Here is a 24216-nt window from a genome sequence, read left to right as displayed (position 1 = left end):
CACATTAAACAACTGCACTTTCAAAGGACCCAGTCCTGCACACAACTGTGATAATACAGATAAACTTCATCAACTTCATTAAATTTCTGGTAAATTGTATAAGCTAACAGGCCAGTTTATGTGACAGTGTTTGAACTCCAAAGCCAAGCATGCAAAGAGTAGGAAAAGTCTTATCCTGAAAGGCAGCAGCATTCCTGGGCTCCCAGGGATGGCTCCTGACATGATCAGATGCTGCTTTTCCCAAGGGGCCCTGTCTCCGTGCTGGAGCAGCCTGCCTGATGCAAATCAGTGGGCAGCAAAGAAAAAATCTCTTTTCTTTAGGTCCTTCTGTGTGTGGCCCCAGCCCTTGTTTACTGCATCCTGCTCATTCTCGCTGGAAAGATGGAAAGATACTCTTTCCACTCGGTTTTTGGGTCTTTTTTTCTGTGACACTCATTACTCCAGTCCTGTTTGTTTATTCTGCATGCAAACTATTAATTAATTTGTCTCTGTGAAGCCCAGTAAGGCAGGGGAGGAACATTATCACTTTATAGATAAGGAGCAGAGGCACAGAAAGATTCAGTCAAGAATGTGAATTAATTTGGGATGTTGACATTCAGATGCTCAGGAGGTGATAATCCCTGTGCAGGTGGGATCCATTTGATCCATTTGGGTGATGCCAGGGCCCTGCCAGGGCAGGACTGCAGTGGGCAGCTGCCCACACAGGGGGCCCGAGGCACTTCCCAGGGCACGAGAGCAGAAACAGCAGCCAGATGGAAGTGGAGGAAATCCCAGAATCACAGAAGGGTCTGGCTTGGAAGGGGCTTTAAAGATCCTCTATTCAGGCCTCCTGCCATGGCAGGGACAGCTCCCACTGTGCCAGGCTGCTCCAAACCCATCCAGCCCAGCCCTGGGCACTGCCAGGGCTCCAGGACAGCCCAGCTGCCATGGGCAGGGTGGCAGCAGAAATGCAGAGGCTCCTTGGCCGGGCTCCAGGTTACAGCAAGGAGCTGAAGGAAGGCAGTGAGGTGACTCAGTGGGGACTCTCTGTTTGCAGAAATGTCCTGCAGCCGGTGCAGGAGCAGGAGCTCAGCCCTCTCCTGTCCCAGGCCACAGGACAGCAGAGCAGGGGCAGCCACAGGAGCCCAGCTGCACAAGCCATGCTGAGCTCACCAGCCTCCTTGCCTTGCTTTAGGTTACAATTTACCAGCTCCCAACCCACAGATGAGAGACCTGAGAACAGCTATGGAAACTTTCACTTGCCAAGTTCCAAGAGTATTTATATAATTTAATCGATAAATTGCATTGATTTATTTGCACTAAGTAACTCCTTGAGGTCTGGATAATAGATAAGGGTGTGCATGGTGCTGTACAAACACATCATAAATAAATGCAGCTTGCAAATCAATTGCAAGCTATTAATGATTAATCTTCTCGTAGTAAAATAATGTGATGTCTTTCCATTATGGATTTAAAAAAAAAAAAAAAATCTGACCTAAGAGGTTTGAGAGTCATTTATTTGAGGAAGGCTGCCCTTTAAGCCAGATCTTACTCTTTTTCAAAGGTCACAGGGTGTAAATATCATGGCTCCTTACAAAGCAGCACTCCCCGAGTGGTTTGACAGCGCCTTCATCAGAGCACACCACGCTCCTGCTCAAACGAGGCTCAGCCACCCAGGCCAGGGCTGGGATTTCTCTCTCCCTCCCTCTCTGGCTGCTGCTGCTGAATGCACAAAGAGCTGAAAAGGTTACCCCAAAGCCTGGTGTGCTGCCACAGGTGAAGAACAGCACATTTTCCTCCATCACGGCCCTGGCTGGGCCATTTTCTGACATCACTGGGAGAGCTGGGAACAGAAAAATGTTTTACTGCACTGCACCTGCTGCTGGCCTCATGCAGGCAGGAGAACAATCTCTGGCCAGAGCCAGCTCTAATTGCAGGGATGCTGAGCCCAATGAATCTCCTGTTGAGGCAGATGAGCCAGACCACTCTGTGCCCATCAGATCCACTGCCCAACCTCGGGGATCCCAAGCTGTGCACAGCTCAGCTGCCTCCCCATCCCATTCATCCCCTGATGCATTATTATAGAGCAAGAAGAAAACACTTATTCTACGATTATTTGTTCTAATTAATTTATCTCTTCAAGTTCCTTGACCTGAGTGTTTGGCTCTTGAAAGTGCTTGCATGAACAAGGCTGGCAGGGTTTGCATGTCCTCAGCATTTGGCAGATCTCTGCCTTGGCAAGGGGGAGTTCTGTGTGCCCTAAGGCTGCTGCACAGCTCGAGGTGTCCCTTGAGCTCCTGTGCTGGCCCATCCTGCCCAGCTCAGCCTGTTTGCCAGGGCCCTTCAGCGTGGAGAACACGGGCACAGGTGGGCACAGCTCTAGGTGGCTCTGTGTGTGCATGGATTGATGTGTGTCCGTGTCTGTCATGCATGTTTGTGTCTGTCTGTCTGTGTATTCAATAACTGCAGTGTGCTTAACACAATTTCCTCCCAAGCAGAATTTAAACCCTGAGTGGGCTGCTGTCTGTCTGTCTGTCTGTCTGCTGGGAATTCTGTCTCTGCTGAACACGCTGCTGCTGCTGCAGGGGTGGCTCAGGAAGCACAGAGGGACGTGCTGGGCACGGGGGGAGCAGCACAGCTCACCTGGGCAGGTGAGTACCTGGGCAGGTGAGTGTCTGGGCAGGTGAGTGTCTGTGCAGGTGAGTGTCTGGGCAGGTGAGTGTCTGTCTGGGCAGGTGAGTGTCTGTCTGGGCAGGTGAGTGTCTGTCTGGGCAGGTGAGTGTCTGTCTGGACAGGTGAGTGTCTGGGCAGGTGAGTGTCTGGGCAGGTGAGTGTCTGTCTGGACAGGTGAGTGTCTGTCTGGACAGGTGAGTGTCTGGGCAGGTGAGTGTCTGTCTGGGCAGGTGAGTGTCTGTCTGGGCAGGTGAGTGTCTGTCTGGACAGGTGAGTGTCTGGGCAGGTGAGTGTCTGGGCAGGTGAGTGTCTGTCTGGGCAGGTGAGTGTCTGTCTGGGCAGGTGAGTGTCTGTCTGGACAGGTGAGTGTCTGTCTGGACAGGTGAGTGTCTGGGCAGGTGAGTGTCTGGCCAGGTGAGTGTCTGGGCAGGTGAGTGTCTGGGCAGGTGAGTGTCTGGGCAGGTGAGTGTCTGCCTGGGCAGGTGAGTGTCTGGACAGGTGAGTGTCTGGGCAGGTGAGTTCCTGGGCAGGTGAGTGTCTGCCTGGGCAGGTGAGTGCCTGGGCAGGTGAGTGTCTGTCTGGGCAGGTGAGTGTCTGGGCAGGTGAGTGTCTGCCTGGGCAGGTGAGTGCCTGGGCAGGTGAGTGTCTGGACAGGTGAGTTCCTGGCCAGGTGAGTTCCTGGGCAGGTGAGTGTCTGGGCAGTGTCTGTGCCCTGCAGGGTGCAGCTCGTGCTGAGGAGGAAGAGGAGCCCTGGGCAGAGCTGTGCAGTGGAAATCTGGGGAGATGCTGGAGCCCCCCTCGTGTCCCTGCAGCTCTGCTGGGCTCTGCAGGGTCCTGCAGGGTCCCCTCGTGTCCCTGCTGGGCTCTGCAGGGTCCTGCAGGGTCCCCTCGTGTCCCTGCTGGGTCCTGCAGGGTCCCCTCGTGTCCCTGCTGGGCTCTGCAGGGTCCTGCAGGGTCCCCTCGTGTCCCTGCAGCTCTGCTGGGTCCTGCAGGGTCCTGCAGCACCAGGAGCTCGAGGCTGAGCTGGTTTTGGGCTGGAGGCACCACCCCAGCAGGACAGGACAGGACAGGAGCTGGCAGGAGCAGCACCCACAGTCCTGCTTTATGATTTCCTTGGCTGTGTGTTCTGCCCCAGTGATGTGATCGTGAGATCATGTGCTGCTGACTGAAACTCCTGAGAAAAATCTCATTATGTTATCTAATGCAAAACCCTTGTGGTTAATGTAAAATGATTTCACCAACTCTGTGGCAGGTGGGTTCTCAAGTGTTGCCACTACTTCCAAAAGCAGTAATTGTTCTTTTAAATTAAGGAAGTAAAAAAACCCATACCTTTAAACAACAATGAAAGTTCTGCTTTTGTTTAGCAAGAAAAGGAGTTTAATTTTTAAAGATCACTCTATATTATTAACTTGCTTAATTATCAGAAGGGATGGTTGGATGAGCAGACAATTAAAACAAGGAGAAGCTCGGAAGGAAAAGTTCACCAGTATTTTAGAGAGACAATGGGGAAAAGTAAAAGTGTTTCAAGTACCATTTGAAGGAAACCATTTGGGAAGAAAATGGGATTAATTAAGTTTTGAACCGGTTGATTTCGTTATCTAAAAATATTTCCTAGATGAACAGTGTTCCACAGTTATGCATGAGGTAATGTCTGAGGTTCCTCAGCAGCAGAGTGAGATGCTGGTGTAGATAAAGGCTCTCCAAAGCAGCAGGAACTGCAGAGCTGGCAGAGTGTGGTGTGCTCTTGCTCCCCTGGCAGGATGTGTCCCCTCCCTGTCCCTTTTCTGCCTGTCCTGTTCTCCCCAGGAGGTTTTCACTGCATCACTCCAGGCAGGGCTGTGGCAGCCCCAGGTGGGAGCTGACCCCAGTGCCAGGAGACAGCTCACAACAGGAGAGTGACAAATGCAGTGCTGAGGAACCCTGGGACACCAGAGCATTCATCCTGCCCCTCCAGCTGTTGAATTTAGGTGAGACATGCCAAACATATCTAGGGAAAAAAAATCAGGCCTACGAGTGCTTGAAAGTAATTTTCCATACGAGGTATTTAAGACTCTTAAATTCTAATCATTAATAATGATCTTTGAAGGGAACCCTCTAAGTTGTCTCCTAGTTCCTGATGAGATAGAATAATTTATTACATCAATTTCCCTGATTAATGTAAAATGTGTTTCAAATTTGGGTTTTCCTTTAATATTTAAACTCCCCCTTGAGAGGAGCTGCAGAAGGTGACTGAGTGCCCCCCAGACCGATGTGGAACGTCCTCAAAGCAGGGTGAGATCTGCAATAAAACCATGGTGCAGCAGCAAAGCCAGCTTCATTCAGGACCTGCTATCCACAAGGCAAGAACCAGCAGCTCACAGCTCTGCTCACTCCTGCCAGGGGAGAGTGTCTGAAAAACTTACTGTGAACTGGAAATTGCTTGTTGCCAAGGGCATGTCCCCAAAAATTGCTGAAAAAAGGCCAAAGCTGGAGTTGCTCAGGATAAATTGCGTGGCAGGTCTTTCCCCTAAGAAATTAATTTATTTTAAATCGGCTTTCTACTGTACTTTTATGGGATTTCTCCAGAGTCAAAGTCAGACAAAACCATGGTGCTTTTTGTCTTGGTCTTCATCAAGGAGGAAACTGAGCTGCAGCATTTAGAGCAGCTGCTAAATGCACACTTTGTGTCCTTCATCCACCACGCTGCAGAAAACTGGAACACCCATCTTTGCTGGTCTTGGGCTGGCCACTCAAGTTGCCCCTGTCTGGTTCAGGAGGACAGGGAAAGGACAGTTTTAATCCAGAAGGGTCTCTGTGCCAGGGAAAGCTGAGCCATGGTGGGGTACTGCTGGTGGAGCAGAGACTGTAATACCTTGTAATATCTGCTGTGATAAAAAAAGAGTCCAGACAGGAGGAGTTTGTTTAAGAGAGAATTATTTATTAGAAGATAGGAGGTTGTTACGTACAGATTCTGTCCTGCAAAAGTGTCCTGGTCAAGGAAATGTCAGGGAGACATCTAAAGCCAGCGAGCTGGCCCTGCTCTCCAGGCAGAGATACTCAGACACAGCAGAGCCCTGGCAGGCCTGGCTGCAGGCTGGGCTCAGCTGGGACAGCCGGGTACCACAGCATCCCTGCCTCGTGTCACCTCCTGCATCCCACGGGAAAGGTGCTGGGACAGCAGCAGGGACACTGCTCCTCCCTGGGCTCACCTGGGATGATTCCCCAGGCAGGGAATGGCTTCCATCAGCCAGCCAGGAACGTGGCTGAGCAAGAGGCTGAGACACAACCATGCTGTGAGGTAGCATGAGGTAAATCAAAGAAAAAGGAAAAGGACAAGCAAAGGTCTCTGAGATTCAGAGAAGATCTCTCTCGCTCACCCCGAAGGAGGCCAAGCAGCGTGGCTGAGCCCATGGAGCCCATGGAGCCCATGGAGAAGCAGCACTTGTGCCTCCAGAGCCGTGTTCCCGGAGCCCAGCACTGCCCGGCTCCCTCCGGGCTGGCAGGGTCTGCCCAGCCCTGCCCTGCCCTGCCCAGCCCTGCCTTGCCCTGCCCAGCCCTGCCCTGCTCTCTCTGGGCTGGCAGGGTCTGCCCAGCCCTGCCCTGCTCTCTCCGGGCTGGCACTGTGTGCCCTGCCCTGCTGGCACTGTCTGCCCAGCCCTGCCCTGCCCTGCCCTGCTCTCTCTGGGCTGGCAGGGTCTGCCCAGCCCTGCCCAGCCCTGCCCAGCCCTGCCCAGCCCTGCCCAGCCCTGCCTGGTTCCCTCCAGCCTGGCACTGTGTGTCCAGCCCTGCCCAGCCCTGCCCAGCCCTGTCCAGCCCTGCCCAGCCCTGTCCAGCCCTGTCCAGCCCTGCCCAGCCCTGTCCAGCCCTGTCCAGCCCTGTCCAGCCCTGCCCAGCCCTGTCCAGCCCTGTCCAGCCCTGCCCAGCCCTGCCCAGCCCTGCCCAGCCCTGTCCAGCCCTCCCCAGCTCTGTCATCCCCGGGGCTCTGCCGGGCACTGTGTGTCCAGCTCTGTTCAGCTCCCTCCAGCCTGGCACTCTCTGTCCAGCCCTGCCCAGCCCTGTCCAGCCCTGCCCAGCCCTGTCCAGCCCTGTCCAGCCCTGTCCAGCCCTGTCCAGCCCTGCCCAGCCCTGTCCAGCCCTCCCCAGCCCTGCCATCCCCGGGGCTCTGCCGGGCACTGCTCGAGTGCCGAGGCTGCTGCCAGGGCTGGCACCTCCCGAGCAGCCCCAGAGCCGTGGGCAGCTCTGCTGGAGGGAGGCACAGCAGAAGGGAAGGAAAGGCATCCCCAGGCCCTGGCAATGCCAGCAGGACCCAGACCCTGCCCGTGGGTGCTCAGGGGCTCACGGCACCTCCGGGCTCGGATCCACGGCAGCCCCTGGGCTCTTCCTCACTCCAGCATCTTCCTCCTCCACTGCACCTGTGCCAGAGCAGCCTCCCCGTGCCTCTGACTCCTGACACACAAGCATCCAAATGCACATCTTCCCAGCACCTAGCAGCTTTCTTAAAGGAAGGGATTATCCAGAGGAAAATATGTGTAACTTTCTAATTTATGGGTGCTGAAATAATTATTCTGGAGTCTGATTTCTCCGTCTGGTCCTCTGATGAAGCCACATTCTTGTCTTTGCTGGCTGGGGCAGAATATTACCTTCACTCACTGTCTGTAAATCCCATCTCACTCTAACTTTCCTTATTAAATCCTCATTATGGTTCCAGACTACTGAAAAACCCTGGGTATGATCCCCCACTTTGCTCCTAGAGTACACAACCTTTTGTCTGCTATCAGCACTCCAGCAGGATTATTGCCCTTTCACTCCTCAGTGATCTGAAGGATTGTTAAACCACGTTGGACCAAAAATATTGTTGGACCAGGTTTGTCAGAAATGTAACATAATTGTCAGAAACATCTGCTTCTGGCTCAGCTATCACAGCTCTCTCCTCATCTCCATCCAAGAGTAGCCTTTGTTAGCCTGGAATTCCAGAAAGCTTTGGGACAAGAGATCTGGCAATGGATGTTCACAGCTGACACCAACAGCAGCACAAAAGATGGGTCAGAGCTCAGAAGGGGAATTTGTGAGACAACAATTCCCCCTCCCTGCAGAGGAGCTCCAGGGCTGGAGCTCCTGGGGATGGAGAGTAACAGCAATACTGGAGCCACAAAGCAAAGCAGCAGAGCTCCAGTTATCTCCAGGGTAGTAAACACTCAGCACTGAGCTAGCTTTGCTACAAATATGCCTATTTTAAATCAGGCTTCATGTTCCTAAGGCACTCAGACTCCTTTTTTGGAACATGGACCTGAATGCATTTGATGTTTGGGGATGGGAGGGGTAAGAAAAATGTTCCCCAAGGACACCCACATTTAGTTGAAGGGAAGAGATGATCCAGATCCACTGAATTATCAAAACCTCTGGAGCAATCATGATCACAACCTTCAGTTTTTTAAGGATTTCAGCAGCACTGGATGTGTCTCACTTTCTTCACCCTCTGGAAAGGGGCAAGCTGGGGAAGCTGGGCCCTCTGAGAGCAGGCCAGAGCTCTTCACTTGCTATTTGCTAGGAAACAACAAATCTGGAGGTTTGATCTGCCCTTAAAGCTGGTTTAATTCCAGCTCAGTCAGGTGGGAGGAACACAGAGCAGACAACAGAATAGCTCATTTGGATTTCAGCCTAACGTTTTTGTTCCATTATTGTCTTCCAGGACCGGTTCTTTGGCCACCCAGGATGAAAACGTGTCCCTGCCAAGAGCTCTCGGAACACCTTGAGGAGTGAAGCTCACCTGTCAGAGCTGCCTGGATGCTGCAGATGGGGAAAGTTTTCCTGGATGTTTGCAGAGAGGAAAGGCAGGAGAGAGGGATGTTTTCCCTCCAGAGCAAAGGTACAGGAGTGTTTTTCCTGGAGGCCAGAGGAAGGCCAGCAGTGCTGAGCATCCCCCAGGGGCTGCCAGCAGAGCTCCTGTGCCACGCTCGGGGCAGAGAGGAGCAGCCCAGGGCTCTGTCCCCAGGCTGGTGGCACCTGAGCATGGCTGTGTTTGAGTATCTCAGCTGGGACCAGCTCTGGCAGTCCCCAAAAGCAAAGAACGTTTGAGTTTCTCTATCTATGGCATTACAGGGGATGGCTGTCACACAGAAAGATTTTGAACATTAATTACAGTATCTTTTGTAACTTTATCATTTAATTGCCAACCCTTTTCCCTTCAAATTAACCATGGATGTACAGCATATAACCGAACGAGCTTTTTTTAAAAAGTACATCTTAATATAAATAGTTTATTCAGTGCATGGTTGTGTATACAACAAATAATAAACAACTTTTTTGTACCAGGCAGAAAGCCGCCTGTACAGAACTAATTCAGTTTTGGAGCACAGAATCCAACGATGATTAATGCACAAAATCTTACACATCATGCAACTCTATGCCAATATTCCAACTTTCTCCCATGCAACAGACATGATGACCTAAATGGAAACCTAACTACATTTTTTAAACAATTGTTTCCAATAGCATGTATGAGTATATGTTGTTTAGGGGTAACCTGTCCTAACGCTTCCTCCTACACAATATTCACGTGCCCGTTACAGTGAAAGGACTTTTACAAATAAGACGTTTCTTATAAAAAAATTAAGTCACCTTAATTCCACAGTTTCTGTCTTTAGAAAAGAAGCCACAACGATAGTTTAACATGACACACAAAATGGAATTAAGAGAAATCTACACTGGAGGATAATTTTATCCCTTTCTGTTAACTTCCACTTGGGATAACAAAACAACTCAATTCCTACAGACTGGGGTTAGCACAAGAACTTTACCAGAAACTACAAATCTATAAAAATTTATATTTCATTGTGTTTAAAACCACAAGAACACTGTTTGCTTGAGCCTGAGACACCAACTCTCAGTTCCAACCCTGAATTTTGAATTATTTTTTTAAAGACAAAGCTTTAAAGACCCATTGGAGTTCAGAAATCAAAAAGTTGCACTATTCCAAATTAAAGGATACATGTTTTTTATCAAGCCTTAGATATAAAACCGTAAGCCAAGGAAACGACAGAGTTTACGTATTTGTTTTTTGTTTGCCCCTATAAAACATACAAGCATTAAAATTTCCTTTGAAGAGCAAAAGTGGTCTTTTTCTGAGTTGGAAAGCAAATTCTTATCAGCAGTGAATGCTGTGAAATGTTTTTGTTTCGTTTTCCACAAAGCAGAGGAGAGAGAGAGAAAGAGAGAAAGAAAAAGTGAGAGAGAGAAAGAGCTGGACATTTCTTCTCGGAGATTTTCCCGCAGTTGTGTTTGCTGCTCTCCACCTGCCTTGTGATTTGCACAAGCACATTCTACATGCCTGGGCTTTATCCTTTGCCAACCAGCAGATCTAATGGATAATAATCAGGTGACTATGCGGCTTCGGTGGCTCGTCCTGGGCGATCAAAGGTTGGGATGAAAGACTGCGAGTAAGAAATCAACTGCATCCAGAGGTAAGGTTCTGTTTAGAGAGCACTTGGCTGGCCTGAACCTGGCTACGTGGACTCGTTCTGGCTCATGGATTTACCCCCATTTAGCACTCCTGAAACGCTTCTGCTCTTTGTTGGGGTCCCACTTCCAGACCTGGAGAACTCTGTGAGGTCGTGGAGGGAAGGCTCTTTGTACATGGCCACTGCAAGGCAAGAGAAGCAGAACATCAGCTCAGCTCGGGACTGCAGGGGCTGGGGACAAAGCCCAGCTGTGACACACTGCCATTGCTCAGCCAGCAGCATGCAATGGAAGAGAGACACAGGGCAGGGAGACCTCTTCCATTTCAAACACTCCCTGAAAACCCCTGAGGCCAGTGGGCTGACATTTACAGAGGGGGAAAACCACTCCTCCCTCTCCCAGTTAAAGCAGCCACCTACCCACTGCACTTACACCACCCTGAAGGACAGACCTAGGCTGATAAATCAGCATTTCCTCACTAGCAGAGAAGCAGCCCTGTCCCTGGTTGTGGTTTAGCCTGTCTGAACTCTGCTGAGATGAACAGCACGTTACAGAACATTCCACTCCTGTTTTAGAAGCAGCTGGACATGTCAAACATATATGCACAGGAATTAAACACAACACAGTATCAGTCCAGATAAAGGGAGCAAACCCAAGCAATTACCTTTTAAGGGTTTTGGAAGGAAGTGTGCTGCAGGTTTATTTTTCTTCACGTGGTTTCCTTTCATTATTTCTCCTTCTTTGTTCAGACCCAAATACCAACCCCGGCCGGACTGTTGCTGTCTGTAGATCATTGAGGAATATGTCACATAGTAGTTTTCAAATACTGATTCTTTGAACTTGCATTCAGGTGTAAAATGTTCCTGTAAGAAAGCAACAGATCAATATGTGCAGGGCCAAATCTCACACCAGTTAATGAAAAAGCGTCCAATATCCACTGCCTTCTGAATGGTTAGAAGTCATACCTCTCACCCTCAACTATCCAATTATGAAACATGGGTCCTAAAAGTATTAACAAAAGAGTAACACAATCTGAAACCTGTGAAATGATGTTGTGAGCAGCTCTAAATAGAATGTAATAAGATCTTCTTGAACAATGAGTAAAAAGTCCAATTGAAGATTTATTGATGCAACTAATGGATATCAGGCAGACACAGAGCTGTGTCACCCCTGGGAGCAGCTGTGCAGCAGCCCTGCAGGCAGGAACGCTTTGTGCATTAACTGCTGCCCTTATTTGTGTCTGAGACAGGGGCAGGAACAGCCCAGAGCAGGAAAAACCCAGAGCCAGGAAAAACCCAGAGCCAGGAAAAACCCAGAGCCAGGAAAAACCCAGAGCCAGGAACAGCCCAGAGCCAGGAACAGCCCAGGGCAGGAACAGCCCAGAGCCAGGAACAGCCCAGAGCAGGAACAGCCCAGAGCCAGGAACAGCCCAGAGCAGGAACAGTCCAGGGCAGGAACAGTCCAGGGCAGGAACAGCCCAGAGCAGGAACAGCCCAGAGCCAGGAAAAACCCAGAGCCAGGAAAAACCCAGAGCCAGGAACAGCCCAGAGCCAGGAACAGCCCAGGGCAGGAACAGCCCAGAGCCAGGAACAGCCCAGAGCAGGAACAGCCCAGAGCCAGGGGCAGGAACAGCCCAGAGCCAGGGTGCCCAGAGCAGGAACAGCCCAGAGCCAGGGGCAGGAACAGCCCAGAGCAGGAACAGCCCAGAGCTAGGAACAGCCCAGAGCCAGGAACAGCCCAGAGCCAGGGTGCCCAGAGCAGGAACAGCCCAGAGCCAGGGGCAGGAACAGCCCAGAGCAGGAACAGCCCAGAGCTAGGAACAGCCCAGAGCAGGAACAGCCCAGAGCTAGGAACAGCCCAGAGCAGGAACAGCCCAGAGCCAGGAACAGCCCAGAGCCAGGGTGCCCAGAGCAGGAACAGCCCAGAGCCAGGGGCAGGAACAGCCCAGAGCAGGAACAGCCCAGAGCTAGGAACAGCCCAGAGCCAGGAAAAACCCAGAGCCAGGAACAGCCCAGAGCCAGGAACAGCCCAGAGCCAGGAACAGCCCAGGGCAGGAACAGCCCAGAGCAGGAACAGCCCAGAGCCAGGGTGCCAGGGCAGGAACAGCCCAGAGCCAGGAAAAACCCAGAGCAGGAACAGCCCAGAGCCAGGAACAGCCCAGAGCCAGGAACAGCCCAGAGCAGGAACAGCCCAGAGCAGGAACAGCCCAGAGCCAGGAACAGCCCAGAGCAGGAACAACCCAGAGCCAGGGTGCCAGGGGCAGGAACAGCCCAGAGCCAGGGTGCCAGGGCAGGAACAGCCCAGAGCCAGGGTGCCCAGAGCAGGAACAGCCCAGAGCCAGGGTGCCAGGGGCAGGAACAGCCCAGAGCCAGGGTGCCCAGAGCCAGGAACAGTCCAGAGCCAGGGTGCCAGGGCAGGAACAGCCCAGAGCCAGGGTGCCAGGGCAGGAACAGCCCAGAGCCAGGAACAGCCCAGAGCCAGGAACAGCCCAGAGCCAGGGTGCTGTGGGCAGGAACAGCCCAGAGCAGGAACAGCCCAGGGCAGGAACAGCCCAGAGCCAGGGTGCCAGAGCAGGAACAGCCCAGAGCCAGGGTGCCCAGAGCCAGGAACAGCCCAGAGCCAGGGTGCTGTGGGTAAGTGCTTGTCTCTCACTGTCCCAGCAGTGTCACCTGCAGCATCACCTGTCCCGTGCCTGCTGCATCACCCACCAGAGCTGGCAGGGATGCTCTGCAGACACTGCTGCAGCACAGCTGGGTCTGGAGCACCAGCCTGGCCTCCCAGGACTGCTCTGTGTCCCCTGGGGAGCCCAGCTGAGGATGAAGAGCTGTAAAGCAGCCCCCAGCCCTCTCCTCCTGCCAGGGGAGTGCTGGCTGGCCCTGAGCACGCCCTGCCTGGAGCAGTCTCTGCACAGCTGCCCCAGCAAAGCTCCAGACCTGGAGCACGGCTCCTGCAGGGATCTCACACCACACCAGACCCCACAGCTGCCTCCCACAGCCCTGGCTCCTTCGGGCTGTCAGCATCACAAGCTCTGACATCATCTCCAGGGGCTCTACAAGTCTATAAAATATGGAAGAGGAAGGGTTTTGTCTGGTGATGCAGATGTTTCCATCTCAATTAGGCCTGTCACGGCACCACGGAGCAGCCAGATGTTTGCTGGCCTTCCCCTGGAGGCAGCCAGCTGCAGGGAGCTGCCCTTGTGCTTACAGTACCCAACAGAGGCGGGAAAGAAAGGAGGAAAAATAGTGCTTGTATAATGATTGTAATTTTGATTTTAAAATATCACAGGAAATTAAATGTCTCAGGAGCTCAAGATATTCTTATCTAGCTTCTAAAATATTCTCATGTGAGAAAAGAATGGTATTAGGAAAAAAAAATCCACCACTCTGTATTTTCTGCATATCTTTTGCCATTTTGTCTTTATGAGAGGAAGAAAAAAGCTCCCATTCTCTGACTGGCATTTGCTTCAACAAAGAATGTGAAGCAAGCAATTTTCTTCTTTTCTTCCTTTAAGCTAATTGGTTGTTATTTAGTTAATTGACAATTGGTTTCAATTGCTGTCAAATGGGGACAGTCACAGCATTTTTGTAAGATTTCTGCATAAAAGCCTTCCCTCACTGTTCCCTGCCCAGCACCAGCCATGGTAACAAAGACTATTGCAAGGGTATCATCCAATTAGCAGCAAAATGGAAAACTACAGTGCTCCCACTGGCAGATTATGGTTTATGTACAGTAATTTGGAGCTGTTTTGGGTACAAAAGGCCCGCCTGTACACAGCAGCAGAGGGTCAGACTGCAAACAGAACCAGAACAATTCCTCTGGAGCTTTCAGGAAGCAAGTTAACCTCAGAATGAGCAGCAGAGTCCCTGACAGAGGGACAGGGACAGTGCAGGGACAGAAGGAAAGACCCCGACCCCCTCCCTCACTCCTGATTTTCCCTTGGCTCTCGTGGAAGTGCAGCGCTCCTGGGAGTTTGCAGCTGAGCCATGCCCAGCCTGCCAGCCCCAAAGAGCATCCCAGAAAAATCCCTCTTTAAAAACCCTCCCTGCAGCACCCAGCCTGCCAGGAACCCCCCCAGAACATCCCAGAGAAATCCCTCCTTAAAAACCCCTCCTGCAGCACCCAGCCTGCCAGCCCCAAAGAGCATCCCAGAGAAATCCCTCCTGAAAACCCCTCCTGCAGCATCCAGCCTGCCAGGAACCCCCCCCAGAGCATCCCAGAGAAATCCCTCCTTAAAAACCCTCCCTGCAGCACCCAGCCTGCCAGGAACCCCCCCCAGAACATCCCAGAGAAAATCCCACCTGAAAACCCCTCCTGCAGCACCCAGCCTGCCAGGAACCCCAGAACATCCCAGAGAAAATCCTCTTTAAAAACCCCTCCTGCAGCACCCATCCTGCCTGCCAGCCCCAAAGAGCATCCCAGAGAAAATCCTCCTTAAAACCCCTCCTGCAGCACCCAGCCTGCCAGCCCCAAAGAGCATCCCAGAGAAATCCCTCCTGAAAACCCCTCCTGCAGCATCCAGCCTGCCAGGAACCCCCCCAGAACATCCCAGAGAAAATCCTCTTTAAAAACCCCTCCTGCAGCACCCAGCCTGCCTGCCAGCCCCAAAGAGCATCCCAGAGAAATCCCTCCTTAAAAACCCTCCCTGCAGCACCCAGCCTGCCAGGAACCCCAGAACATCCCAGAGAAATTCCCACCTGAAAAACCCCTCCTGCAGCATCCAGCCTGCCTGCCAGCCCCAAAGAGCATCCCAGAGAAATTCCCACCTGAAAACCCCTCCTGCAGCACCCAGCCTGCCAGGAACCCCCCAGAACATCCCAGAGAAATCCCTCTTTAAAAACCCCTCCTGCAGCACCCAGCCTGCCAGGAACCCCCCAGAACATCCCAGAGAAATCCCCCCAGACCCCTGGGATCCTGCAGGAGCTCCAGGGGCTGGATCCTCTTGACAAACAGAAGCAGCCACCTCTCCACATCACACTCAGCTATCCAGACCAACTCACTCCCATTTCTTTGGGCACTGCAGCAGAGCTCCTCATGCATTCCCTGGGTGGGCAGGGATTCCCTGGCTGCTGGCTGGCACTGCAGCAAGGGGGGCTGGCTGCTCTCCTGCAGGAGCACTCTGTTCCCAGCCTTCCCTTTGCTTTATTCCCGTGTGTTTTTCCTGCTGGCCACAGGAAGGGCTGGGCAGGAGCTCTGCAGGGAGAAGCTCTGAGGAAGGAATGGCAGCATTGGCAAATCCCAGTGAAAATGGACTTTTCTGAGCCTGGCAAGTCCTTGTGCCAGCCCAGCTGAGTGGGGACAGCACTTCCATGAGCAGATCAGTTATAATACAGTGCAGAGCAGCACTGCAAACTGGCCATTGCATTATCTCTGCTGGCAAAATCTTCATTAATACACTGAGGAAGAGCGTGCTGAAGGCAGGAGAGGGCTGAGTGCCCCAAATGACACCGATGTTTTCCAGCTCACATTGCCAATCCTATGGAAAATTTATAAACACAAGTGTTGAATTCTAAAGCCAGTTTTTTCCCGTCTCTCAGCTGTCCTTTTAGTCCATCCTTGCAATGAAAACAATGGAAATGAGTTCTGGAAATCCACTCTTATGGACACATTATTATACAGAACAGATGAAAAGAATTATTTCTGTGAAACAGTATTTCCATCTCTGCTTATCTCAAAAGTCACTGATGATGGCACTAAATGACATTAAATGACCATAAACAGCCGTCACTCCAGCCCCTCACACATCCACCCTTAACACCAAATGAATGAATGAATAAATAAAAGTGAAGACAGTGCTGGATTCACCGTAGTCATGACTCAGCCACGCTCAAGCAAGCAGGAAGATGAACTGGCAGGGGCTGCTTCCTGGCTTTGAGCTGATCAGCTGAACTACGGAAAGGTTCCTTCACAAACAAATCTGTAGCTGCATTGAGTATGTGAAAAATAATTAAAAAAGAATAATTTGGCATATGATAATATGGTAAAAGGCCTCGTGGCATACACTTAGAGTAGCTGTATTTCCAGGCAGCTGACTAGATTATATCTAAAATAATTCAGGCTGCATTACAGAATGTTAAGCCTGAAAGCTAAAATATCATAAAAGCCAATCTGGAATTCTTCCTGCTCTATTTGTACGGAAGACAAATCTGAAGCCAAACCCCCTCCAAATTATCAGCCATCACACCCACCTACACGGCAGGGCTCACATTAATTCATTCCCCTGTGCTCCAAATGCCTGGTGCAGAATTCAGCCTCCCCACGGGCAGCAAAGGGCAGCCTGTGAGGAAGGAAGGTGTTGAGTGCCACAGGAGCCTCTGGCTGGGATGGCTGATGCACAGTGCACAGGAGGAGGAGGAGGAAGATGTTTGCTCTCTGCCATTTATTGCATTCTGAATTTGCACTGTGATACCATCAGCAGGGGCCATCACCAGATCCTTCAAGTCACGAGCTCAGGACTGGGTTTGTTCAATGTTTCCCTCACCACAGGTTGAATACCCTGCAGCTACCCCACAGCAGTTTATTAGAACAATCACAGATTTTGTTCCCATGGACTTAGTGCTAGAGGCATGAGTAAACAGCAAAAAAGAAGAATTAACTTTGAAAAGTATTCAAGAAAAGTATTGTGCACTTGCGAAACTTGGAAAGTGTTCTCATATATTGAGCATGTAATTATATTCCTTGTGATCAATGACTATGTCTGTGGATGGGATTTATCCTTTATTTTCTCCACTTAATGAAAATTGGATTTTTTTCCCCTCCATATCCCAGTTTCTTTCAGAACTATAATGTAGCCCAGGATTCCATTTTATAATCATGAATTTTTGAAGGAGCCTCGTTAAGGCTCCAGAGTAGTGATTTTCTGCGCCAGTGAGCCTGCCTTTTTTTATTAACAGAGATTGATTTTCTCCATCTTGGCATGTGAAGTTCCAGGGTGTATCCTCTGGACCATCACCCTGCAGTGTGCAGTGATATCAACAGCACAGGATGGGAATACCTCAACTTTAAGGTTACCAGGAATAAAAGCTTTCAGAGCAGCAGTGTAAGGAGGCTGAAGAAGCTGGGATTTCCCGAGCCCCTGAGAGCTGCAGCAATGGAAAAGGACAATTCCCTTAAAGCACAGTGTTTGGTACCAGCTGCAGCACATCTGCACATCTGCACATCTGCTGCACATCTGCACATCTGCTGCACATCTGCACATCTGCACATCTGCACACCGCTGCCCTTCTGCCTGAGCTCCCCTCTCCTCAGGAGCTGGGGGTGCCAGCGGGGGCAGCTCCAGCCTGGGAGGGCCACACAACCACGGAGGGACAAAAATTAGATCAAAAATGATATAGAGAAGAGATACTGACTTTATTCAGGAAAACAGCTTGATGGCAGGAGTGATAGGAAAGGCAAAGTTTCCTGGAGAGTGATCCCAAACTCCACAGAATGGATTTTCCTTATTCCTAGGGCAATTAGCAGGAATTTATCAAGTGAAACACTAATGGTCAGTGGTGTGTAAAATTGTTTAGTGCAAACTTCTGTGAAGAGGACGATGGAGCCCAAGGAAGCAGCTGCATAACCAGTATCTCCAGACAAAGATTTCAGGTTGTCACTAGGTATCCTCTGAGTCCACGAGAAAAGCACTGAAAAGAGCCTGTAATGATTCCCTTGGCATCGTTCCTTTGCACAGCAAATGAAATGCACAAAGTCAGGGAAAAATGCCCACAGTGAACTGAAGCAGAAAACATATTAATTACAAATACAGAGATTCAGAGGTGTGAATTTTCTTCATTACTCTTCTCTACCCTGATCAGTGACTCAGTTGTGCAAATATCTCCAAGTCATCTTTGCCCAGGTTTTTAAGTGGCATTTGGGCCCATCAGGAACCAACTATTTCAAGCTGGGTGCGTCACCTCAGCGTGCTCTGCCCATCAGGATGTGCTGAGCCAAGGGAAGCGACTCAGTGACTGTAAACAATGCTGGAATTTAATTGAGACAGGAACTATGCATAATGATATTATTGTTCCCCTGTCTTTTGGTGATGCTTCACTTTTATAACTGTGTTGATTAACCAAAGCATTCCTTAACTGGGGCAAGAGAAGTAAGGCATGATGCATACAGAAAGAAGGTGCTCTTCTGATTACTGCAGAGGAAATTAATCCTGCTGGAAAAAACCTGTAATGGGGCCTAAAACTTCTGCAGGATGTCCAGGAGTCCACCTCAGAGATGTCAAACACAGGCCCCTGTCCTAATCCATCCCACCAAATTCTGACATGCAGTTTCCTTGGTATGAAGAAGGACAGAAGATCCACTTTACCCCAAATTCTTCTCTTCTGCATCATGTTCACTTTCTGATGATGCTGGAATCGTTTAGAGGGAAACCTCTGCCATCCCCTGAATGATGGAGTCTTACTTTAATGCATTCTAACACTTGTCCCTGCCCTCCTTCAGCTTCTAATTTCTGCATCTTTTGGAGAGACCCTGCCTTGGTGTGCAGCAGAGCTCAGCTCACCTGAAGCAGCTGCAGCAGGGCAGGAATCTGTGTGTGAAACACCCAGAGCCCACTGGAGCTGCAGGATCATCCCAGCAGCCCTGGGGCTGTGCCAGCTGCTGACTCGTGCTCCCATTGAGAACCACCCGAGAACTCCCTTTTCCTCTCAGTAGGTTCAGTTTTCCCAGAGCAGCCAATCCTTTTCATCATTTTCCTAAGCTCATTATCTCTGTTCCCCACCACGGCGGCTTCCACAGGTGAATCCAGCACTGCAGAAAACATATTTAAAATGTGGCTGTTGTTTTTTATCGGAAGCACATTTCTTGGATTTTTTTTTTTTTTTTTCTAAAGCTTTCTTCTCTCAGCTTTTAATTTTGGAAAGCTGCACATGAAAGTACTCAGTGTGCCTCTTCTGTGCCATTCATTACCCTGCATCTCTTCATCGTGCCTCTGCTTATTCATCTGTTGTCTTAACTAAGCAGGCCTAATCTTTTTAAATCTCTTCTCATATGAAAGTTTCTCAGTGCCTTTAATCATTTTCATTACCCTTCATTGAAATCTTTCTTTTTTTTCCTCTATCATTTCCAGAACTGAAAGACAACATTTAAGAAGGGGCTGCACCGTTGGGTTGCATAACAGAGGTATTTTCAGTCATTTGTCTTATGACAAAGTAAAATGAACTTTTTTTCTCAACCTCACTATTGTGCATTTGTAGAAAGGTTCTCTATCTTTTAAGTTGTCTCTTTGATAAATATAATCAAATTTTATGGTATTTCTGACCCTCAGATTAGTCAGTGTACCCAAGCTTAAATATTAGAGGAAGGGAGAAGGATGCAAAAAGCAGCTTGAACATTTTTCTTCCCCAGAACTAGAGCATAGAGCCCTTAAGATGCTAAGCAACCTATTTTATAACAAATCCATTATTACATAGATAACCTGCCAGACCCTGCAATCAGATTTCTAGCATTTATAATTGACATCAAATCCTGGTATTGTCAAATCTCTCCAACACAGATGTTGAGCAGAACGTCCCCAACTTGTGTCATTTAATGTGTGCCTTATAAAAAAGAGCAGAGCTAAGCTGAAAGAATTCCCTTTGCAGAGTGGGGCTGATGTGCTGCCCTCAGCCCCAGCAGTGCCCTGGGCTGTCCCAGCACCACCCGTGCATTGCTGCACTGGAGCTGCAGCTGCAGCTCAGAGCAGCCTCCCCTGCAGCAGCGCTGCCACACGGATTCTGGGCAAGCTTTGTGAAATAATGCAGAAGAGTTTTTGGACTGGGATTATATACCAGAAAATAATACCAAACTAACAGGCCTATTAATTAGGCTTTCATTCTGAAGCATCACATTGCAAGTATAATTGTTAATATGGACAATGTCAGTGTTGGGAAACTGAAGCAGGACATTACACTCCACAAAGGCAGTGACTCCTTCAGAACCTGATCCAAAATGTATTTTAACCAAGGCAAATATTACCCATGCCTTTACTGCATTTAGGTTAGCTCCTAATGTTCAGGTAGCCTGCAGACATCTTGTTTTAAGAAACCCTGGATATTTGATATTTGTCAATATTAATTCAGCTCTCTTACTTAATACAAAGTGTAAATATAAAAACTGAGCTTAATGATAATAATAATGTGAATGTCACAGGTTCCAGGAACTAGTTAGCTCCATCCTGACCAAACCAGCAGCTCTGTCTGACCAAATGATAATGAGACCTTTTCAAATGAGTTTGATTTCCGTTTTCCATGGAATCCATTTATTCATGCATGCCATGGGTGGATGTTTTTCAAACCCCACTAGGCTGACAGTGCCAGGGCATTACTGGCAGCCAAACCCTGCTTCTTGATACACAGCAGTGATGCTCTTTGGAATTTCTCCACCCTCACAGCTCCTGAAATGATGCTATTGACCATCTGCTGCTAAGAGGATCTCAGAGGGATGTTTGTATTAGAGATGGTAGGCTAATTGTGAGATCTGAGAGATTTCAGATGGCAAAAACTTTAATAACAAGATAATAAAGGATTATACAGGGGAGATGAGATAGAAGAGTGGCCCTTTACTTGAGAGCTGATGCAGGCTGGTAGAACACATTTATTTTAGCAGGTGAAGACCCTGCCTAGGAAGGGACACATGCAGAGAACAGGCTCAGTTCCTCTCTGGAAATGACATCCATGCGTGCCTTGTAAGCATTTTGAGTTTTGGGGAAGTTTTCCAGCACTTGTGTGTCCTCCTTCCCTGGCCTCCAGTGAGCCAATGGAGCCAGAAACAGCCCTGTCCTTCCAAGGGACAGCCTGAGCACACAGATAAGCTCCCAGAAAAGCTCTGCTTTCTTTCTCACACAGTGATATGCACTTTGCAAAGGTCTGGCTGCTTTATGACTCCCTGCTGCCCCTGGGCTGTGGAAAAGATTACTCTGGAGCCAGACTTTTGGGAGACACCGTGCTGCTGTTGTCTGAGCAGCAGAGGAGAAACAGGTCCCTGGCAAAACACTTGCAAACCTAATTTAAGCTTGGAAGACACCCAAATGTCTCTGGGAGGTGCAATTTAAAACCCTAACCTAAGATAGCCTGGACTGCAATCACAGATTTCTGGGAATGCTGTGGGACACTTGCTCCATGAATCAAACACTGCAGATCTCTGTATTATAACATTTCAACAGGAGAGCTGCTCTGAGTTCTCTCACAGGGAAAAAATTAGAAAAACACTACATTCAAACATAGATATGACCACTACCTGACTCAGACATCTGCTGGTGCAAGTCTCTCAGGCTTCCTGAGATTTGAGTCAAAGAACCATTTCCATTTCCATCTCCATTTCTCTGACAGTGTTCCCTGTTGAACAGACAGGGAGCTCCCTGAAAGGATTTAGGAGGGTTTGAGTGAAATCTTTGTCCCTGAATCATACAAAAAGGTGAATGGTGTGAGCACTTTGATTTTAGAACTGAACCTTGTAGCTCTGCCTCAGAAAGTTTTAAGTACAGTTAAAACAAAGAACTGGCATGAGATTAGCAGGTGCTGTGTGCTGTATTACAAGGAGGAATCTGAAAGCCAGACTCCAGGTTTAGTTTGAAAACTGCTGCTGTATTTTTTCTTGAGGTATCTAAAGTGCCTTGGATCAGTTCTGCCTCTGAACTGTTCTCTCTTCCCAGGTCACAGCTGTCTGCAGGCAGCCAGAGGGAGCAGAGCAAACCCAGCCTGCAGCTGCAAGTAGAAAGGTGAGGCTGTCCATCAGAAAAGGTGAAAATCATCTTTCCATTTCCCCACCACCTGATCATCTTTCCATTTCCCCACCAGCTGATCTCCCATTTCACTGTCCAGGGATCACTTCACTGATCCCTGTCCCAGCCCTTGCCATGGCCAGGGGTGCCCAGAGGGAGCAGCTGCTCGTGTTCACCACCACTTGAAATTCTCATCCTAGCAGGGATTCCTGCACTTCCATTGCAGTGCAATGTTTTTACAATTATTCCTAGGTGGCTTTGCCTAGGATTAATTGGGTTTACAAACGAATTACTTTCTTTCTGCAGGTTCTAACAGTTTGGCTGCTGGTCTCTTGTCTTTTAAAGCTCCAGCTGGTGAGATTCAGCTCTTCACTCCAGTGTCTCCCACCACTGGATGTTTGATATTGAAAAGCAGCTGCTGTCAGAGCTGCAAACACGGCCAGGAAAGCCCAGAATGCAAACTGGAAAATGATGAGGAAGAAAAAGATTAATTTCTTCCCCTAGATTTTGCAAAGCCATTACCTGTTTTTGAATGGCATTTCCAATCTGACACTGGGAACTGCTAAAGCATTTACATAAGAATGGAAAAATGCACACATTATCACTGCAGGAAGCACTTAAAATGTAAGATAATTATATAGTATGGAAACCATTTCAAAGGACTCAAACAACATAACAACTAATTCTAGAGAGTCACCCTTTAAGATGATTATTACTCTGCACTGCCGCTGATCTCCCACACTAAAAAAAATCCTTCTCTTTACAATTATATGCACATTTTAAATTCCTACTTTGTTCTTCCACCATCAAGCTCCTACAGCTGCCACTGACAAATTTGCATTCTCTGAGAGCTTTAACTAGACAAGCAAAATATTCTGAGAGGGAGCAGAGGTGAGACACGGGACTGCCGGGGACCCTCCCGTGCAGCGGGGTTTGGGCAGCGGGCAAAGGGAGGAACGGAGCATCTCCTGCCCAGGGGGGAACTGAGAATCCCCTGCTCAGGGAGGAACCGAGCATCCCCCTGCTCAGGGGGGAACCGAGCATCTCCTGCTCAGGGAGAGACTGAGCATCCCCCTGCTCTGAAATGGGCACAGAACTCAGGGAGAGACTGAGCATCCCCCTGCTCTGAAATGGGCACAGAACTCAGGGAGAGACCGAGCATCCCCTGCCCAGGGGGGAGCCGAGCATCTCCCTGCTCTGCCACGGGCAGAGGGCTCAGGGAGGAACTGAGCATCTCCCTGTTCTGAAATGAGCACAGAACTCAGGGAGGAACCGAGCATCTCCTGCTCTGAAATGAGCACAGAACTCAGGGAGAGACCGAGCATCTCCTGCTCAGGGGGAACCGAGCATCCCCCTGCTCTGAAATGGGCACAGAACTCAGGGAGAGACCGAGCATCCCCCTGCTCAGGGGGGAACCGAGCATCTCCTGCTCAGGGGGAACCGAGCATCCCCTGCTCAGGGGGAACCGAGCATCCCCTGCTCAGGGAGAGACTGAGCATCTCCTGCTCTGAAATGGGCACAGAACTCAGGGAGAGACCGAGCATCTCCCTGCTCTGAAATGGGCACAGAACTCAGGGAGGAACCGAGCATCTCCCTGCCCAGGGGGGAACCGAGCATCCCCTGCTCAGGGGGAACCGAGCATCCCCTGCTCTGAAATGAGCACAGAACTCAGGGAGGAACTGAGCATCTCCTGCCCAGGGGGGAACCGAGCATCTCCTGCCCAGGGGGGAACCGAGCATCTCCCTGCCCAGGGGGGAACCGAGCATCTCCCTGCCCTGCCACGGGCAGAGGGCTCAGCACCCCAAACCCCAGCTGGCCATCGTGGGGAACCCTCTGCTGCTGTGTTTGCAGCGAGGGCAGTGCTCTGGAACATGGGATGCTGCCTCTCATCTGTGCAAAGTAACAGAAAGCAGGAAAAATGTATTTAGTCAGTGGCTTTCCAGGCCAAAAAATCCCATTTTGACTGAAGAAAGTCATGCAGAGGGAGAAGCACACTCGTGAGTGAAACTGCTCTGTCCCACCAGCCTCTCTCCACGTCCTGCTTCCACTCCCCACTGCTGCTCTGCCTCCTGCCTGCTGCTGCCATCCCCGTGCCTTTTCCCCAGGTGTCCCAGGGAAAAAAAAAATAAAATATTCCACCTAGCTCTATTGCTCAAAGCAAACTCAATTGGGGAAAAACTTATCTGCCAAATCCTAATAAGTTTTTGTTGGATATCTGCTAAGACAGATTTACAGAAGCTCATGCCAAAGTCAAACTGCACTTTTTTTGCCCACAGCAAGGACAAAAGTACAAACTGAACTCAGAGCAAATGAAAATTTCTTGTCTCAGATATTCTGGAGAATGGACAAAATAAAGTGTTTTCTGAGTCTAATTACTGGGAGGAATAGCAGGGAAAAGGGCTGGAACTTCCCCACGAAGCTCAGCCTGAGAAGGAAAACTG

General features: G+C 49.8%; 1 protein-coding gene and 1 long non-coding RNA gene across 5 annotated transcripts in view; one reads left to right on the top strand and one right to left on the bottom strand.

Annotated features, from left to right (window-relative positions):
* The first annotated feature begins 5554 nt into the window (after positions 1–5554).
* Positions 5555–8609, top strand: LOC131583784 (uncharacterized). The gene is made up of 3 exons (XR_009278593.1): positions 5555–6135; positions 6366–6404; positions 6565–8609. It is a non-coding gene; the product is annotated as an uncharacterized LOC131583784 (long non-coding RNA).
* A 1083-nt stretch (positions 8610–9692) lies between these two features.
* The window catches only part of FGF13 (fibroblast growth factor 13), a 215355-nt gene continuing 200831 nt past the window's right edge, over positions 9693–24216 (bottom strand). For all 4 annotated transcript variants that reach the window (XM_058848229.1, XM_058848231.1, XM_058848232.1 and 1 more), the window contains 2 exons: positions 10751–10949; positions 9693–10270 (listed from right to left, as the gene is read on the bottom strand). In XM_058848229.1, coding sequence (XP_058704212.1) covers positions 10134–10270; positions 10751–10949 — 336 coding nt within the window. In that variant the 3' untranslated portion in view covers positions 9693–10133. The remainder of the gene's footprint in view (positions 10271–10750; positions 10950–24216) is intronic.

This window comes from Poecile atricapillus, chromosome 12, assembly GCF_030490865.1.
Source record: "Poecile atricapillus isolate bPoeAtr1 chromosome 12, bPoeAtr1.hap1, whole genome shotgun sequence".
NCBI lineage: Eukaryota > Metazoa > Chordata > Aves > Passeriformes > Paridae > Poecile > Poecile atricapillus.
Note: the sequence above shows the minus strand (reverse complement) of the source record. Positions and strands in the feature narration are given on the sequence as shown.